At 38.2% G+C, this 19060-nt stretch overlaps 1 protein-coding gene across 4 annotated transcripts in view; it reads left to right on the top strand.

The window, feature by feature from the left end:
• The first annotated feature begins 6486 nt into the window (after window positions 1-6486).
• The window catches only part of LOC133554229 (regulator of G-protein signaling 17-like), an 84690-nt gene continuing 72116 nt past the window's right edge, over window positions 6487-19060 (top strand). For 3 of the 4 annotated variants that reach the window (XM_061902712.1, XM_061902713.1, XM_061902711.1), the window contains exon 1: window positions 6488-6726. Coding sequence is in view for 2 of the 4 variants with exons in the window: in XM_061902711.1 (XP_061758695.1) it covers window positions 6670-6726 (57 nt within the window). In the remaining 2 variants the exon portion in view is untranslated. Of the gene's footprint in view, window positions 6727-19060 lie in introns of all 4 variants that reach the window. The other variant, XM_061902710.1, reaches the window with a different exon arrangement.

Here is a 19060-nt window from a genome sequence, read left to right on the forward strand (position 1 = left end):
TGTGAATCGATATACAGATGTGAACATTGTGTGTATTTGAATGGACATACAAATGTTTACATTATGAGTATATGATTGGACAGAGGGTGTTCACATTTATGTGAATGGACAGACAGATGAGTATATTGTGTGTTTTTGAATGGCCATACAAATGTTTACATTCTGCGTATGCAAATGGACTGACAGATGTGTACATTGTGTGTATGTGAATCGACATACAGATGTGAACATTGTGTGTATTTGAATGGACATACAAATGTTTACATTATGAGTGTGTTTTTGAATGGACATACAAATTTTTACATTCTGCGTATGCGAATGGATAGACAGATGTGTACATTGTGTGTATGTGAATCGACATACAGATGTGAACATTGTGTGTATTTGAATGGACGAACAAATGTTTTCATTATGAGTATGTGATTGGACAGACAGGTGTTCACATTTATGTGAATGGACAGACAGATGTGTATATTGTGTGTTTTTGAATGGACATACAAATTTTTACATTATGCGTATGCGAATGGACAGACAGGTGTTCACAATTATGTGTATTTGAATGGACAGACAGATGTGTACAATATGAGTATGTGAATGGGCAGACAGATGTTCACATTATGTGTTTGTGAATGGACAGACAGACGTGGACATTATGTGTATGTGAATGGACAGACAAATGTGGACATTGTGTGTATTTGGACGTACAAATGTTTACATTATGAGTATGTGAATTCGCAGACAAGTGGTCAAAATTTTGCGTATGTGAATGGACAGACAGATGTGTACATTGTGTGCATTGGAATAGAGATACAAATGTTTACATTATGAGAATGTGAATGGACAGACAGATATTCACATGTGTTTGTGAATGGACAGAGACGTGGACATTGTGTGTATTTGAATGGGCATACAAATCTTTACATTATGAGTATGTGAATGCACATACAAGTGTTCACAATTATGTGTATGTGAATGGACAGACAGATGTGCATTTTTTGTGTATTTGAATGGACATACATATGTTTACATAATGCGTATGTGATTGGACGGACAGGTGTTCACATTTATGTGTATTTGAATGGACATACAAATGTTTACATTCTGGGTATGCGAATGGACAGACAGGTGTTCACAATTATGTGTATGTGAATGGACAGACAGATGTGCGTATTGTCTGTTTTTGAATGGACATACAAATGTTTACAATATGCGTATGCGAATGGACAGACAGGTGTTCACAATTATGTGTATTTGAATGGACATACACATGCTTACATTATTAGTATGTGAATGCACAGACAAGTGTTCAAAATTATGCATATGTGAATGGACTGACAGATGTGTACATTGTGTGTATTGGAGTGGATATACTAATGTTTACATTATGAGTATGTGAATGGACAGACAGATATTCACATTATGTGTTTGTGAATGGACAGACAGACGTGGACATTATGTTTATGTGAATGGACAGACAGATGTGGACATTGTGTGTATTTGAATGGACATACAAATGTTTTGCATTATGAGTATGTGAATGGACGGACGGGTGTTCACAATTATGCGTATGTGAATGGGCAGACAGATGTGTACATTGTGTGTATTGGAATGGATATACGAATGTTTACATTATGAGTATTTGAATGAACAGACAGACGTGGACGTTATGTGTATATGAATGGACGGACAGATGTGCATATTGTGTGTTTTTGAATGGACATAAAAAATGTTTACAGTATGCGAATGGACAGACAGGTGTTCACAATTACGTGTATTTGAATGGACATACAAAAGTTTACATTATTAGTATGTGAATGCACAGACAAGTGTTCACAATTATGCGTATGTGGATGGACAGACAGATGTGTACATTGTGTGTATTGGAGTGGAGATAAAAATGTTTACATTATGAGTATGTGAATGGACAGACATACGTTCACATTATGTTTGTGAATGGACAAACAGATGTGGACATTTTGTGTATGTGAATGGACAGACAGATGTGGACATTGTGTGTATTTCAATGGACAGACAGATGTGGACATTGTGTGTATTTCAATGGACATACAAATGTTTTACATTATTAGTATGTGAATGCACAGACAAGTGTTCACAATTATGCGTATGTGAATGGACAGACAGATGTGTACATTGTGTGTATTGGAGTGGAGATACAAATGTTTACATTATGAGTATGTGAATGGACAGACAAATGTTCACAATATGTGTTTGTGAATGGACAGACAGACGTGGACATTATGTGTATGTGAATGGACAGACAGATGTGGACATTGTGTGTATTTGAATGGACATACAAATGTTTTGCATTAAGAGTATGTGAATGGACAGACGGGTGTTCACAATTATGCGTATGTAAATGGGCAGACAGATGTGTACATTGTGTGTATTGGAATGGATATACGAATGTTTACATTATGAGTATGTAAATGATCAGACAAATGTTCACATTATGTGTTTGTGAATGGACAGATAGACGTGGACATGATGTGTATGTGAATGGACAGACACACGTGGACATTGTGTGTATTTGAATGGACATACAAATGTTTTGCATTAAGAGTATGTGAATGGACAGACGGGTGTTCACAATTATGCGTATGTAAATGGGCAGACAGATGTGTACATTGTGTGTATTGGAATGGATATACAAATGTTTACATTATGAGTATTTGAATGGACAGACACATGTTCAGATTATGAGTATGTGAATGGACGAACAGACATGGACATTATGTGTATGTGAATGGACAGACAGATGTGGACATTGTGTGTATTTCAATGGACATACAAATGTTTTGCATGATGAGTATATGAATTGACGGACGGGTGTTCACAATTATGCGTATGTAAATGGACAGACAGACGTGTACATTATGTGTATTTGAATGGACGGACAGATGTGTTCTTGAATGGACAGACAGATGTTTGTCCGTTCAAATACACACAATGAATGTTTACAGTAATGTGTACGTGAATAGACCGATGGATGTTTAAATGATGCGTATGTGAATGGGCGGACAGATGCTTACATTACATGTGCATGTAATGTAAATGGACAGACTCGTGTACATTTAATTTTTCTTATTTTTTTGTAATAAACGGATATCAAGCAGTACTTAGACAAAAGCATTGGGCTTTTCAAAATAAAGTTCATTCACAGCTGATGAGCGTCTGCCGCAGCTGCAGGTTGAATCCTTTTGGAGGACCGCTGGATTCCCACCGTCGCCCCCCCGAGGCACTTCAGACACTTCAGCCGCCAACACGGACGCCAGAGCCGGCTGTCCGCGTCTCCTCACCTCCTGGAAGACCAGCTCATTGAATTGCCTGCAAAGTTACAAATGTTGGGTTAAAAATGTTTCTATACTATGAGGAATGAAATAATATATATATATATATTTAAAATCTTTTTAAGGACAAAGCACTATTTTGCATAAAAGCACAGCTTTTATTTTGTTAAAGTGTCTGTAAAGTTGGACTTTATGACTTAAACAGTGCTGTCATATGCCTTCCTGTGCGGCTTTAGTGCCCCCGTGCGGCGACAGGCGGCATTGCAGGTTGCCTTCAACAGGTGCGTTTTGGTGCGGAAACTGCAAAGCTGGCTCTTTGCGCTTGTGTGCCGGTCAAAGGTCAGCTGTTGCTGGTTTTGTGTCCCGTCACCGGCAGAAAGGGGGCGCCAGACTGTAAATATACAATGTTTTCATAAGTAAACGAATATTACCAACACACATGCGCACTACTGCTACTTGGTGTACGGCGCCCCCTGGTGGTTGTAGTGTGACACAAGAGCTTTGACGTCAACAAACACTAGAAAATAAGTACTTACTACTGGAAGTTTACAAAGTCATAATTTTGATGGTACATTTTTTGCGTTATGGATTTAAGTAAAAGCTAAATAATAAATATTTGATTAAATAATTCCTTTATTCATAAAAACCTTGCTGGCAAGAACAAAGATGATTGGTTGATTTAGAAGTTTATTGATATCTTAACAAATTTAATCAATGTAATGCTTTAAAAAGGAAAATGTATTGGCACAAAAAGCCAAAAGGCTTGTCATATATATATATATATATATATATATATATATATATATATGTATATATATATATATATATATATATATATATATATATATATATATATGTATATATATATATATATATATATGTATATATATATATATATATATTGTGTGTGTGTATGTATATGTATAAGTGTGTATATACATGTGTATATATATGTATATGTGCATATATAAGTATATATGTATAAATATGTGTATATATGTGTATATCTACGTATATAAATGTGTATACCCTAACCCTATGTATATATGTGTGTATGTATATATATATATGTGTATACATGTATATATGTATATGTGTGTATATATATGTATGTGTATATATGTGTATTTATGTATATGTGTGCATATATATGTGTATATGTATAAATATATGTATATAATTGTGTATACCCTAACGTATATATGTGTATATATGTATATAAATGTGTATACCCTTGCCCTAAACCTATGTATATATGTATATATATATATGTGTATATATACGTATATAAATGTGTATACCCTAGCCCTAACCCTATGTATATATGTGTGTATGTATATATATGTGTATACATGTATATATGTATATGTGTGTATATATGTATGTATATATATGTGTATATATGTATATGTGTGCATATATACAGTATGTATAAATATATGTATATATGTATATAATTGTGTATACCCTAACCTATATATGTGTGTATATATGTATATAAATGTGTATACCCTTGCTCTAAACCTATGTATATATGTGTATATATATAGATATATGTATATATATGTGTATATATGTATGTGTATATATATTGATTCACACACATTATTTATATATATATGCTAAACAGATATTTATAACACAACTTTGTGTCAGCTTTGTGTTATAATTGACTAAGTATATTTTTTTATTAAATATTAGTTTTAAAATTAAAAAAATTTTCTCATTAAATTCCAATATTTTGGCTATTTTTTTCCCTTGCATTTTCACTGTTATTGTTTCTTCCCCCCCGGGCCAACCAAACTGGGTATACGGGACGTACTTAGGTGGTCAAATAGTGCCTTCCTGACAATACCAAAACTTTTCATCAAAATCCGCTAACTTTTTTGAGCTAAGTTGCAAACCAGCAGAACCCAGACGATACATATATCCTCCTGGCAGAGGTCATTAATAAAATCATATGTTTGTGTGTGTGTGTTCAGGTTGCTTGTTTTGTCACTTCCAAACAGGCTCCCAAGAGGGTTCATTCTTTGAATCACTTGGCTCTTGTCAAGTCACCCGCTCTGTCTCTGTGGGTGGAGGCGGGGACGCTGCATACACAAACACAAACGTTCAGCCTGTTAACAAACGTAAGGTAGTGGAATTGACCAGGATCTTTCCCAAAATCTGACATTTCATCAAAGTCTCTCAGTAGATTTTTGAACTGTGTTGCTAACAAACCTTGATGATTACACAACTAACAGAGGTCATCGTTAAAGAAGCTCAAGAAAGGGTGTCAAAGAAAATACAAGTACCTTACAAATTTATGATGATTATACATGAAAGTTGGGAATATATTATTTTGCACAGTTTATGAAGTATCATGTACTTACTGCACATTGTTGTCTGTTTATACTCCTGTTCTTCTAAGCATTGTGTATTCATGTATCATATATATATATATATATATATATATATATATATATATATATACATACATTTTTTTTAAATTTATATTTATTTTCTTGTGTCATTTTATTTCATTGTTATGTCAGCATTTACATGGTAAACATGAAAGGTTAAAAAAAAAAGAGGAAGTATTAAATACTGTTACATAATAACTTTGTTAAGCATGTTCCCAATAGTGTTTAAAAAAATGCAACGCGTTACACGTGAATTCCCGTAATTACACGTTTAACGTGCATTTTTGAGGAATTTTGGACGAAAAAAGACTAACGGACACAGTAAAATAGCTGTGAATAAAACCATTCACTGTGCACTGACTAGACATTAAAAATAAAGATGGTTGCAAATATATATGAGATGATTTATTATGTATTTTTTTAAATTAATCGCAAAAAAAACATACCATTTATATTATAAAAGACGTTTCATTTTTGTGTTTGTTTCATTTATTCATTACTAAAAATGTGTCCATTCGGGCGATAAGCCGCGCGCATGCGCACTGTCAAGAAAAGCCTATATCGCATACATTAAAATGGCGCTAAACACTTGACATTAAAAAGAAAGTCGGTTGCAAATATATATTAGATATTTTATTATGATTTTTTTTATTATTAATCACAAAAACAACCATACTGTTAATATTATAAAAACGTTCCATTCATTCTTTTCATTTTTTATTTTTTTTATTCATTAATAAAAAAAATGTGTCCATTTGGGCGCTAAACTGCGCGCATGCGCACTGTCCACTAGCTGGGGGGAAAAACCCCGAGCAGGAGGAGGAAAAGGAGGACTCCGTCTTCTCCTTCTTTTTTCCTCTTCTTCAAACGCGGCGGAAAAAAGACGCGGCGGTGACTCGCGGGGCGAGAAGAAAGGAATTAAAAGGAAGGGAAGAGCAGAACAAAAAAAAAAAAGGCGGATGTGCCTCCGAACGCGCGGCGGATGTCGTCCTCCGGACTTCCTTCATGCTAACATTGTGAGTATGTCTCTTTTATTAAATTGTGTTTGTCTGCTTTCGCTTGAATAATCACACAAATATGAAGGCATTCTGGCTTTTAAGTGAGCCTTTTTGATACTTTTGTTAACCAGGTGTTTGTGTCGGTACTTGTACCTGTGCTTGGAAAACCAACGAAGAAGAATCCGAGTCACGTCAAATCTTAGTCCGACTAATTTTTTATTTTTTTCCAAACTTTGACTATCTTTGTACTTTATATTTTAGATTTGTTGTTTAAAGGCCTACTGAAATGAGATTTTCTTATTTAAACGGGGATAGAAGGTCTAGTATATGTGTCACACTTGATCATTTCGCGATATTGCCATATTTTTGCTAAAAGGATTTAGTAGAGAACATCGACGATAAGGTTTGCAACTTTTGGTCGTTAATTAAAAATGCCTTGCCTAGCAGACGATGTGCGCGTGACGTCACGGGTTGTGGAGCTCCTCACATCTGAACATGGTTTACAATCATGGCCACCAGCAGCGAGAGAGATTCGGACCGAGACAGCGACGATTTCCCCATTAATTTGAGCGAGGATGAAAGATTTTTGGATGAGGAAAGTTAGAGTGAGGCACACAAAAAAAAGCGACAGCTTCGGGCGGCGGCAGTAGGAGCGTTTCAGATGTAATTAGACACATTTACTAGGATAATTCTGGACAATCCCATATTTGCTTATTGTGTTAGTAGTATTTTAGTGAGATTCTAAAGTCATACCTGAAAGTCAGATGGCTGCGTTGAACCCCAATGTCTCTGAGCGGAGCCAAGATCACAACTGCCTTTTTGACAGCTGCAGGAGGAGGTCCCATAATCCACTGAAGTTTCCGGTAAGAGCCGACTTTATATCACAATTTCCCCCTCCAAAATCTTGCTGGTTGACGTAGAGAAACATGTTCGCTTGACCGCTCTGTGTTAAAGCTTCACAACAAACAAAGAAACACCGGCTGTGTTTCGGTGCTAAAGTCAGCTGCAATCCACCGCTTTCCACCAACAGCATTCTTCTTTGACGTCTCCATTGTTAGTTGAACAAATTGCAAAAGATTCAGCAACACAGATGTCCAAAATACTGTGAAATTAGGCAATGAAAAGAGGCGACTTTTAGCCGTCGCTACAACCCGAGACGTCACAAACACGCGTCATCATTCCGCGACGTTTTCAACAAGAAACTCCACGGGAAATTTAAAATTGCAATTTAGTAAACTATCAGACTGCGTGGTCGGTAGTAGAGATTTTCCTATTTAAACGGGGATAGCAGGTCCATTCTATGTGTCACACTTGATCATTTCGCGATATTGCCATATTTTTGCTGAAAGGATTTAGTCGAGAACATCGACGATAAAGTTCGCAACTTTTGGTCGCTAATAAAAAAAAGCCTTAATTAACAGACGATGTGCGCGTGACGTCACGGATTGTGGAGCTCTTCACATCTGAACATGGTTTACAATCATGGCCACCAGCAGCGAGAGTGATTCGGACTGAGACAGCGACGATTTCCCCATTAATTTGAGCGTGGATGAAAGATTTGTGGACGAGGAAAGTTAGAGTAAAGCACACAAAAAAAGCGACAGCTCCGGGCGGCTGCAGTAGGAGCGTTTCAGATGTAATTAGACACATTTACTAGGATAATTCTGGACAATCCCATATCTGCTTATTGTGTTAGTAGTATTTTAGTGAGATTCTAAAGTCATACCTGAAAGTCAGATGGCTGCGTTGAACGCCAATGTCTCTGAGCGGAGCCAAGATCACAACTGCCTTTTTGACAGCTGCAGGAGGAGGTCCCATAATCCACTGAATTCTCCGGTAAGAGCCGACTTAATATCACAATTGTCCCATCCAAAAACTTGCTGGTTGACGTAGAGAAACATGTTCGCTTGACCGCTCTGTGTTAAAGCTTCACAACAAATAAAGAAACACCGGCTGTGTCTCGGTGTTAAAGGCAGCTGCAATCCACCGCTTTACACCAACAGCATTCTTCTTTGACGTCTCCATTATTAATTGAACAAATTGCAAAAGATTCAGCAACACAGATGTCCAAAATACTGTGTAATTATGCGATGAAAAGAGGCGGCTTTTAGCCGTAAGTGGTGCTGGGCTAATATGTCCGCTACAACCCGAGACGTCACAAACACGCGTCATCATTCCGCGACGTTTTCAACGAGAAACTCCACGGGAAATTTAAAATTGTAATTTAGTAAACTAAACCAGCCGTATTGGCATGTGTTACAATGTTAATATTTCATCATTGATATATAAACCATCAGACTGTGTGGTCGGTAGTAGAGATTTTTTTATTTAAACGGGGATAGCAGGTCAATTCTATGTGTCACTTTGATAATTTCACGATATTGCCATATTTTTGCTCAAAGGATTTAGTAGAGAACATCCATGATAAAGTTTGCAACTTTTGTTCGCTAATAAAAAAGCCTTGCCTGTGCCGGAAGTAGCAGACGATGTGCGCGTGACGTCACGGGTTGTGGAGCTCTTCACATCTGAACATTGTTTACAATCATGGCCACCAGCAGCGAGAGCGATTTGGACCGAGAAAGCGACGATTTCCCCATTAATTTGAGCGTGGATGAGAGATTCGTGGATGAGGAAATTTAGAGTGAAGGATTAGAATAAACTAACAAAAAAGTAAAAACTAAAAAAGGTGATTGCAGTGGGAGCGATTCAGATGTTAAAAGTTAAAGTTAAAGTACCAATGATTGTCACACACATACTAGATGTGGCGAAATTATTCTCTGTATTTGACCTATTGCCCTTGATTAACCCCTGGGAGGTGAGGGGAGCAGTGGGCAGCAGCGGTGCCGCGCCCAGAAATCATTTATGGTGATTTAACCCCCAATTCCAACCTTTGATGCTGAATGCCAAGCAGGAAGGTAATGGGTCCCATTTTTATAGTCTTTGGTATGACTCGGCCGGGATTTGAACTCATGACCTACCGATCTCAGGGCGGACACTCTTACCAAAGATATGCACCTGGGGATGGGTTGATTGGCAACACTAAATTGGCCCTAGTGTGTGAATGTGAGTGTGAATGTTGTCTGTATATCTGTGTTGGCTCTGCGATGAGGTGGCGACTTGTCCAGGGTGTACGCTGCCTTCCGCCCGATTGTAGTTGAGATAGGCACCAGCGACCCCAAAAGAGAATAAGCGGTAGAAAAGAGACTGAATAACATAAAGTTGAAATAAATGATGAAGATAAAGATAATGAACGCCAACAGGGGTAAAATAATATAATATAGTGAAAGTTACAAAGTATAAGACAACACTTTCTTAACAGTATAATTGTAACCTAGAATAAGTCTTTGAATAACAACATTCAAATACTAACATTGTTGGATAACATTTGGTTTTATTCTGAATCCAGTGAAACGGATTGGTGGTTTTAGCTGATAGAAAGACTTTCAGGTGTTTATATATGTTCATGTTTTTCATGTGTTTCCCCCAGAAAAATGTGTTAGTTAAGGTGGTGTCTCTCCGACAGACAGACCGGGGAAGGGGTGGGTGGGTGGGTGTCAGGATCGGTGTAACTCGACCTGTCGCCATTACGTCGCTAACACCACATAGCCTGGGGGTGCAATAGACTACAGACTGTGGTGAAGTAGGCCGGCTTCGTCGCATGAAGAAGCCTAAAATTTTTGGTTGTGTTTTCTGCTCCATTTGCTGAATGGGGATATACGATATATATCTTTATTTTTTTCAATAAAGAAAAAACAAAACAGTCCTAGTTACCTGAGATACTAAGTATGTCAGTATATTGCCACATGCTGACATATGTTCAACTCATCATGCTTAATTTATTACAGCATTTGGGAAGCCTGTAGTAGATTTTTATTATGTGAATGTTCTTTTTTTTATCAACATGTGATAGCAGGGACCCTGCCATTCAAAACTAGGCTGCTACATTACTAATGATTAATGTAACTATAGCTGAAAAAATAGTACAACAGCAATAGGAGAGACTATTCATCCCTGAACACCATGGAGTTCATGTAGGCTTTATGATGCAGTTACATTATTATATCAACTATCAGAGACATAAACTCTTTTTTTAACATAATGTCCTTTTTTGCTGCTTCAACACAGAAAAAGGTCAAGTGAAATAACTTAGTTCTTACCTATAGGTCAATAATGCTTGTCTTTCTCTCAGACAGAAAGTGCTTTGCTGTCCGTAACACACACATGCACGCGCACACACACACCACAAAATGAGCTGAAGTTACGCTAAAAGCTAATTAGCCTTCACCTCAAGGACTGCGAGCTGAGCTGCCGTTTATGTTTCTAGAACGTCAACGGGCTTTTAGTGATGTTACTAGCCGCTGACTGGGAGGTGTTTATTATAATTTGGGGAGAGTCCGCCGCCTGATCCTGCTAAACACCTGTCTGCTCGTCACGACGCTGGAGCACTGACTCCATGCGCTCTAAATACGCACTGCTGATTGGCTGTTACCGCTCTGCGTGTAACCAATCAGTTGGTTGTGTGGGTGGGACAATGCTGGATGCTGCAGAGACGTACCAATGGAGAAAGTGGCAGAACGAAGCGACGCTGCTTGTTAAAGGCCTACTTAAACCCACTACTACCGACCACGCAATCTGATAGTTTATAAATCAATGATGAAATCTTAACATTGCAACACATGCCAATACGGCCTTTTTAGTTTACTGAATAGCAATTTTAATTTTCCCGCGAAGTATCCTGTTGAAAACGTTGCGGAATGATGACGCGTGCACGTGATGTCACCGGTTGTAGCGGACATGTTCTTCCAGCCCGATCCAAGTTATAAGTAGTCTGCTTTAATCGCATAATTACACAGTATTCTGGACATCTGTGTTGCTGAATCTTTTGCAATTTGTTCAATTAATAATGGAGAAGTCAAAGAAGAAAGACGTAGGTGGGAAGCGGTGTATTGCAGCTACCTTTAGCAACACAAACACAGCCGGTGTTTCCTTATTTACATTCCCGAAGGTTAAGCTTTACTATGGAACAGAGCGGTCAAGCGAACATGATTCCCGACCACATGTCAACTGGCAGGTTTTGGTGGGAAAATGGTGCTAATAAGTCGGCTCTTACCGTAGATATGAGCGGAGCTCGCGTCCTCCTGCAGTTGCGGACTATTACCTCTTCCCACCGGAGACACTGGATAACACCCCTCCGACTTTTAGGTACCATATAATCTCACTAAAACATTAGTAACACAATAAGCAGATAAAAGGATTTTCCGGAATTATCCTAGTAAATGTGTCTAATAACATCTGATCACTCTCTCTGCCCTCGCCTTTTTATTTTATTTTTTCTTTTTTTTTTTCTAGTCCTTGACTCTCACTTTCCTCAGCCACGAATCTTTCATCCTCGCTCAAATAATTGGGGAATCGTCGCTTTCTCGGTCCGAATCGCTCTCGCTGCTGGTGGCTATGTGAGGAGCTCCACAACCCGTGACGTCACGCGCACATCGTCTGCTACTTACGGTACAGGCAAGGCTTTTTTATTAACGACCAAAAGTTGCGAATTTTATCGTCGATGTTCTCTACTAAATCCTTTCAGCAAAAATATGGCAATATCGCGAAATGATCAAGTATGACACATAGAATGGACCTGCTATCCCCCGTTTAAATAAGAAAATCTCATTTCAGTAGGCCTTTAAGCTGCAAAAATAAGGAATATGTATAGAATGCTTAATAAAAGTGTAAAAATAGAAACGTAGAGAAACAATTAATTTGCACATTTATTGACCAGAAGTAGCATGGTCTGTTATTCATAAGTATATAAATTAGATTATGTTATGAAGTAATTAATATTTAAATATTATTGGACAAAATTAAGTTCAAGTAGTATTATTATATTTTGTAATTTTCTTTATACAGCACAGTCTTGCTCTTAAAGGGGAACATTATCACCAGACCTATGTAAGCGTCAATATATACCTTGATGGTGCAGAAAAAAGACCATATATTTTTTTAACCGATTTCCGAACTCTAAACGGGTGAATTTTGGCGAATTAAACGACTTTCTGATTATTGCTCTGGTGGCGATGACGTCAGAACGTGACGTCACCGAGGTAATACTGCCGCCATTTTCATTTTCTACACATTACACACACGGGTCTCAGCTCTGTTATTTTCCGTTTTTTCAACTATTTTTTGGAACCTTGGAGACATCATGCCTTGTCGGTGTGTTGTCGGAGGGTGTAACAACACTAACAGGGAGGGATTCAAGTTGCACCGAAGATGCGAAAGTGTCTACCGCCAGACCCCCATTGAATGTGCCAGAGTGTCTCCACATTTGACCGGCGATGACGGACATGGCACAGAGATGTATGGATAACCTGCCGATGCATTTGCAAGGATAAAGTCAACGAAATCACAAAGGTGAGTTTTGTTGTTGACTTATGTGCTAATCAGACATATTTGGTTGCGGCGTGACTGCCAGCTAATCGATGCTAACATGCTACGATAATCGATGCTAACATGCTATGCTAATCGATGCTAACATGCTATTTACCGGCGATGACAGACATGACATAGAGATGTATGGATAACCTGCAGATGCATTTGCAATGATAAAGTAAACAAAATCACAAAGGTGAGTTTTGTTGATGTTGACTTATGTGCTAATCAGACATATTTGGTCGCGGCGTGACTGCCAGCTAATCGATGCTAACATGCTATTTACCGGCGGTGCTAAAGCAGACATGGCAGAGACATGTATGGATAACCTGCAGATGCATTTGCATATATATTACGTTTCCTTCCACCCACATGTAATGCGAAAAAAACACTTACCAATCGACGGATTTAAGTTGCTCCGTTCTCACAAAATGCGAAAGTCCTGATCGTTTTGTCCGCACATTTTACCGGCGATGCTAACGCAGCTATTCGGCCATGCTATGGCTATGAATAGCGTCAATAGCTATTCGCTCAATAGCTTCAGTTTCTTCTTCAATACTTTCATACTCCAACCATCTGTTTCAATACACGCGTAATCTGTTGAATCGCTTAAACCGCTGAAATCCGAGTCTGAATCCGAGCTAATGTCGCTATATCTTGCTGTGCTATTCCCATTGTTTATTTACATTGGCAGCACTGTATGACGTCACAGGGAAATGGATAGTGGTTTCGAAAATAGCGAAAATAAGGCACTTTAAAGCTTTATTTAGGGATATTCCGGGACTGGTAAAATTTTGAAAAAAACTTCAAAAAATACAACAAGCCACTGGGAACTGATTTTTATTGTTTTTAACCCTTTTGAAATTGTGATAATGTTCCCATTTAAGGTCCTACTGGGGCTGGGCAATAAGGCCTTTTTTTAATATCTCCATATTTTTAGGCCATATCACGATACACGATATATATCTCTCCATATTTTGCCTTGGCCTTGAATTAACACTTGATACATATAATCACAGCAGTATGATGATTCTATGTGTCTACATTAAAACATTATTCTTCATACTGCATTAATATATGCTCTTTTTTTTTTTAACTTTCATGCAGAGAAGGAAATCACAACTAAGTCAATTGACCAAAACTGTATTTATTCAACAGTTATTAAGCAATTGTACAAACGTTCATGTAATCTCCAAAACAGAAAGTGCAGGATTGTCAGAGACATTTTAAGTGTCAAATAAAAATGAGCTGCATAATAGGAAATCAAATAGTGTTCGTCCTTCGCTATGTGGTAGGTTACCATGGACGTTAGTAAATTCTGTTGTTGACTATTTTTTTCATACGCTGTTGATCTGGAAATGTTTGCCTTGGCCTTTTGATGGTGTAGCACGGAACGGAGATGTTGACATGCGGATAATGCACTCTTCATTCTCTAGCAGGCGACTATTCAAATGATGCTATATATTGGCAGTAATGCTACTTTTTGTAGCAGCGCTTTTGCCCCACCCTTGACCAGTTACGGTTGTCTGTTCGACATATTCCCACTTGAAGCCAAACCACCGCCAGACGATGGACCCCCTGCGGCTTTCTTGGGACTTCATTTTTCCTTCATTTGCACCTTCTTTCTCTCGTATCACCACTCGGACGGCTCTGCTAGCATCACAGCTAACGTTACCCATGCTGCTACCTCTCGGGTCCGCGAGGGCGTAAACGTATGTGACGTGTGTAAGAAGGTGCGCTTGCTGTCTGTGAGAAGGAGAGACAGGAAAGAGCAAGATGAGCCTGTTATGTAATGCCCGCAGTTAAAAGCAACTGCGTGAGAATGTATACTCGAATATCACGATATAGTCATTTTCTATATCTCAGGTATAATCTATACCTGAGATACTAAGTGTCTCATTATTTTGACTTAATAAATATTGACTTACTAAGACAAAATAATGACTAAGTCAATTTAATGATTTACTGTAAATAAGCATTTGCAATAGGCGTTTGAAAAAAGGAGTTAAAAGTGGGGCCACATGCTGACATATGGTCAACTCATCATGCTTAATTTATCACAGCATTTGAGAAGCCTGTAGTTGATTTTTATTATGTATATGTTATATTTTTATCAACATGTGATAGCAGGGACCCTGCCATTCAAAACTAGGCTGGTACTTTACTAATGATTAATGTAACTAGCTGAAAAAATAGTACAATAGCAATAGGAGAGACTATTCATCCCTGAACACTATGGACTTTATGTAGGCTTGATGATGCAGTTACATTATTATATCTACTATCAGAGACAGAAACTCTTCATTTAACATGATGTCCTTTTTTGCTGATTCCACACAGAAAAAGGTAAAGTGAAATAACTTAATTGTTACCTGTAGGTCAATAACGCTTGTCTTTCTCTCAGACAGACAGGGCTTTGCTGTCCGTAACACACACGCACGCCTGCATTCACACACGGCAAAATGAGCTAACTTTACGCTAAAAGCTAATTAGCCTTCACCTCAAGGACTGTGAGCAATTAAAAATAAAAATTGATTTTTTTTTTTTTTAAGGCTTTAGTTTAGGTGGTTGCTCTGCGGAAACCCTGACTCCATGATTGTGCACTGAGCAACATGCTCCTCTGCTCGTAAAAACAGCAATATAACGACGTGACGACGACACGCCGTCATGCTTGTAAAAAATATATGGTGAATCGGTACTTTTCAAACTGATAATAGTACCGTTTTTGATTCATTAGTATCATGATACTATACTAGTACCACCCTACTCTGTACTAAGAAAGCACTGCTGTGGACAATTGAATAACTTACTTTCCCTGATAGGAATAAGTTTATATAAGTTTGGATTGGGGTATGTCCTTTCTTAATGAGGAAATACGTTAATGTCTCTTGTTTTCATGTTAGCATTTAAGCTAGCAATCTGCGAGTGAGTCAAAGTACGGTAATCAATCATGTTAATTTCTTTTAATATGCATGATAACTAAAAGGGTAATATTAAAAAAATGGATAGATGTTGATAGTCCAACACATTCTGACTGGTCAGTAGAAAAAACTGCATTTAGTTAAGATAATTATGAGTCATATTTTGGAATATGGGATCCATTATTTAAATGGGTTTTAACTATTAAATGAACCAAAAATATGACTTATTCTATCTTTTGTGGAAAATATTGGACACTATTTATTTATTATTCTGGTATTGTTGTGTATTGATTTGTTGGATTGATTAATAAATTCTTAAAAAAAAATGTTATTTTAATTTAAAACAGTAATACTAACCATTTGGAGTTTTACTTTGGTATTCATTAACACCTTAAAACATTAACACTTTCATGCATGAAAGTAAAATACATAATTTTTTTTTCGATTTTTAGTGTGTCAGCACTGACCGATCCATCCATCCAGGGTTTCCCACACATTGATTTATTTGTGGTGGCCCGCCACAAAAGAATAACTGCCGCCACAAATAAAATAAAAATTTAAAAAATAAATAAAATAAAAACATTTTCTTTTTTTTTTTTTCCCGGCTTTTGACTCGCTCGATCGCTCATAAAAGTAATGGGACTCTGTCTGTGAATGGAGCCTGTAGTTACATATTATATAAATATGTATATAAATATGTACATAAAGTGTTGTAATTATATTCCAACTCCGCGTTCTTGGTCATCGCGCGACCACACCACCACAAATAGATGCCTGACTTGTGGGAAACACTGCCATCCATTTTCTACCGCTTGTGCTGCTTATATGTCTAAAGAGAACACCTGCGGTCTTTAAAAAAATGTTTTAGCGATGACCATATATATATCTATTTGTGGATTTGGGGCTTTAGGTTCACCCTCGCTCCGAAACAAATGTAATTGCATCTGTGGCAGTATGCATGGTAACTCCGCTTCACATCATCACCAGCGGTCGCAGTCTGATAGTTTTTATATATCGATGATGAAATCTAAACATTGCAACACATGCCAATATGGCCGGGTTAGTTTACTAAATTGCAATTTTAAATTTCGCGCAAATTATCCTGCTGATAATGTCTCGGTATGATGACGCGTGGGCGTGACGTCACGGATTGTAGCGGACATTTTGGTCGAGCTCCGATCCCAGCTATAAGTCGTCCGCTTTAATCGTATAATTACGCACATCTGTGTTGCTGAATCTTTTGCAATGTGTACAATTAATAATGGAGACGTCAAAGAAGAAAGATGTAGGTGGGAAGCGGTGTATTGCAGCCCCCTTTAGCAATACAAACACAGCCGGTGATTCCTTGTTTCCTTGTTTACATTCCCGAAAGATGACGGTGAAGCTTTACTATGGAACAGAGAGGTCAAGCGAACCTGATTCCCTACCACATGTCAACCGGCAGGTTTTGGTGAGAAAATGGTGCTAGTAAGTCGGCTCTTACCGTAGACATGAGCGGAGAGCTTGCGTCGTTCCTCCTGCAGCTGCAGACTCTTGCCTCCTCCCACCGGCCGCCCCCGACCGTTGGATGCTTACACCGTGGAGGAGGGGGAAAAAAAAAATCAGCCTGCGCCTCGTCGAGAAACGTGGCTTCCCTCTGAGACACTGGCGGTCACCACACCCGTGGCCACACCCCTCCGACTTTCAGGTTGTACAGGTATGACCATATGATCTCACTAAAACACTAGTAACAAAATAAGCAGATCAGAGATTTTCCAGAATTATCCTAGTAAATGTGTATAATAACATCTGAATCGCTCCCACTGCCCTCATCTTTTTTTTTTTTCCCTAGTCCTTCACTCTCACTTTCCTCATCCACGAATCTTTCACCCTCGCTCAAATTAATGGGGAAATCGTCGCTTTCTCGGTCCGAATCGCTCTCGCTGTAAACAATGTTCAGATGTGAGGAGCTCCACAACCCGCGACGTCACGCGCACATCGTCTGCTACTTCCGGTACAGGCAAGGCTTTTTTATTAGCGACCAAAAGTTGCAAATTTTATCCTCCATGTTCTCTACTAAATCCTTTCAGCGAAAACACGGCAATATCGCGAAATTAAGTATGACACATAGAATGGACCTGCTATCCCCATTTAAATAAGAACATCTCATTTCAGTAGGACATTAAAGGGGAACATTATCACAATTTCAGAAGGGTTAAAACCAATAAAAATCAGTTCCCAGTGGCTTATTTTATTTTTTGAAGTTTTTTTCAAAATTTTACCTATCCCTAAAAAAGCTTTAAAGTGCCTGATTTTCGCTATCTGTGAAGCCATCATCCATTTTCCTGTGACGTCATCCAGTGATGCCGATCTGGATAGCACAGCAAGATATAGCGACATTAGCTCGGATTCAGACTCGGATTTCAGCAATTTAACCGATTCAACAGATTACGCATGTGTTGAAACGGATGGTTGGAGTATGGAGGCAGATAGCGAAAACGAAATTGAAGAAGAAACTGAAGCTATTGAGCGAATAGCTATTAACGCTATTCGGCCATGTTTGTCTTAGCATCGCCGGTAAAATGTGCAGACCAACGATCGGAAGTTTCACATCTTGTGACAGTGGATCAACTTAAATCCATCGATTGGTAAGTGTTTGTTTGGCATTAAATGTGGGTGGAGGGAAACGTTGGATGAAAATATAGTTTCAAATGTACATACAGCTAGCCTAAATAGCATGTTAGCATCGATTAGCTGGCAGTCATGCCGCGACCAAATATGTCTGATTAGCACATAAGTCAACAACATCAACAAAACTCACCTTTGTGATTTTGTTGACTATCGTTGGAAATGCATCTGCAGGTTATCCATACATCTCTGTGCCATGTCTGCTTTAGCACCGCCGGTAAAATGTGCAGACACTCCGGCACATTCGATGGGGGTCTGGCGGAAGATTTCTTTGACTTTATTGTTGGAAATGCATCCGCTTTGAGTGTCGCAAGATATCCACACAATCTTGCCATCTCTGT

Source organism: Nerophis ophidion, linkage group LG06 (assembly GCF_033978795.1).
Source record: "Nerophis ophidion isolate RoL-2023_Sa linkage group LG06, RoL_Noph_v1.0, whole genome shotgun sequence".
Lineage (NCBI taxonomy): Eukaryota > Metazoa > Chordata > Actinopteri > Syngnathiformes > Syngnathidae > Nerophis > Nerophis ophidion.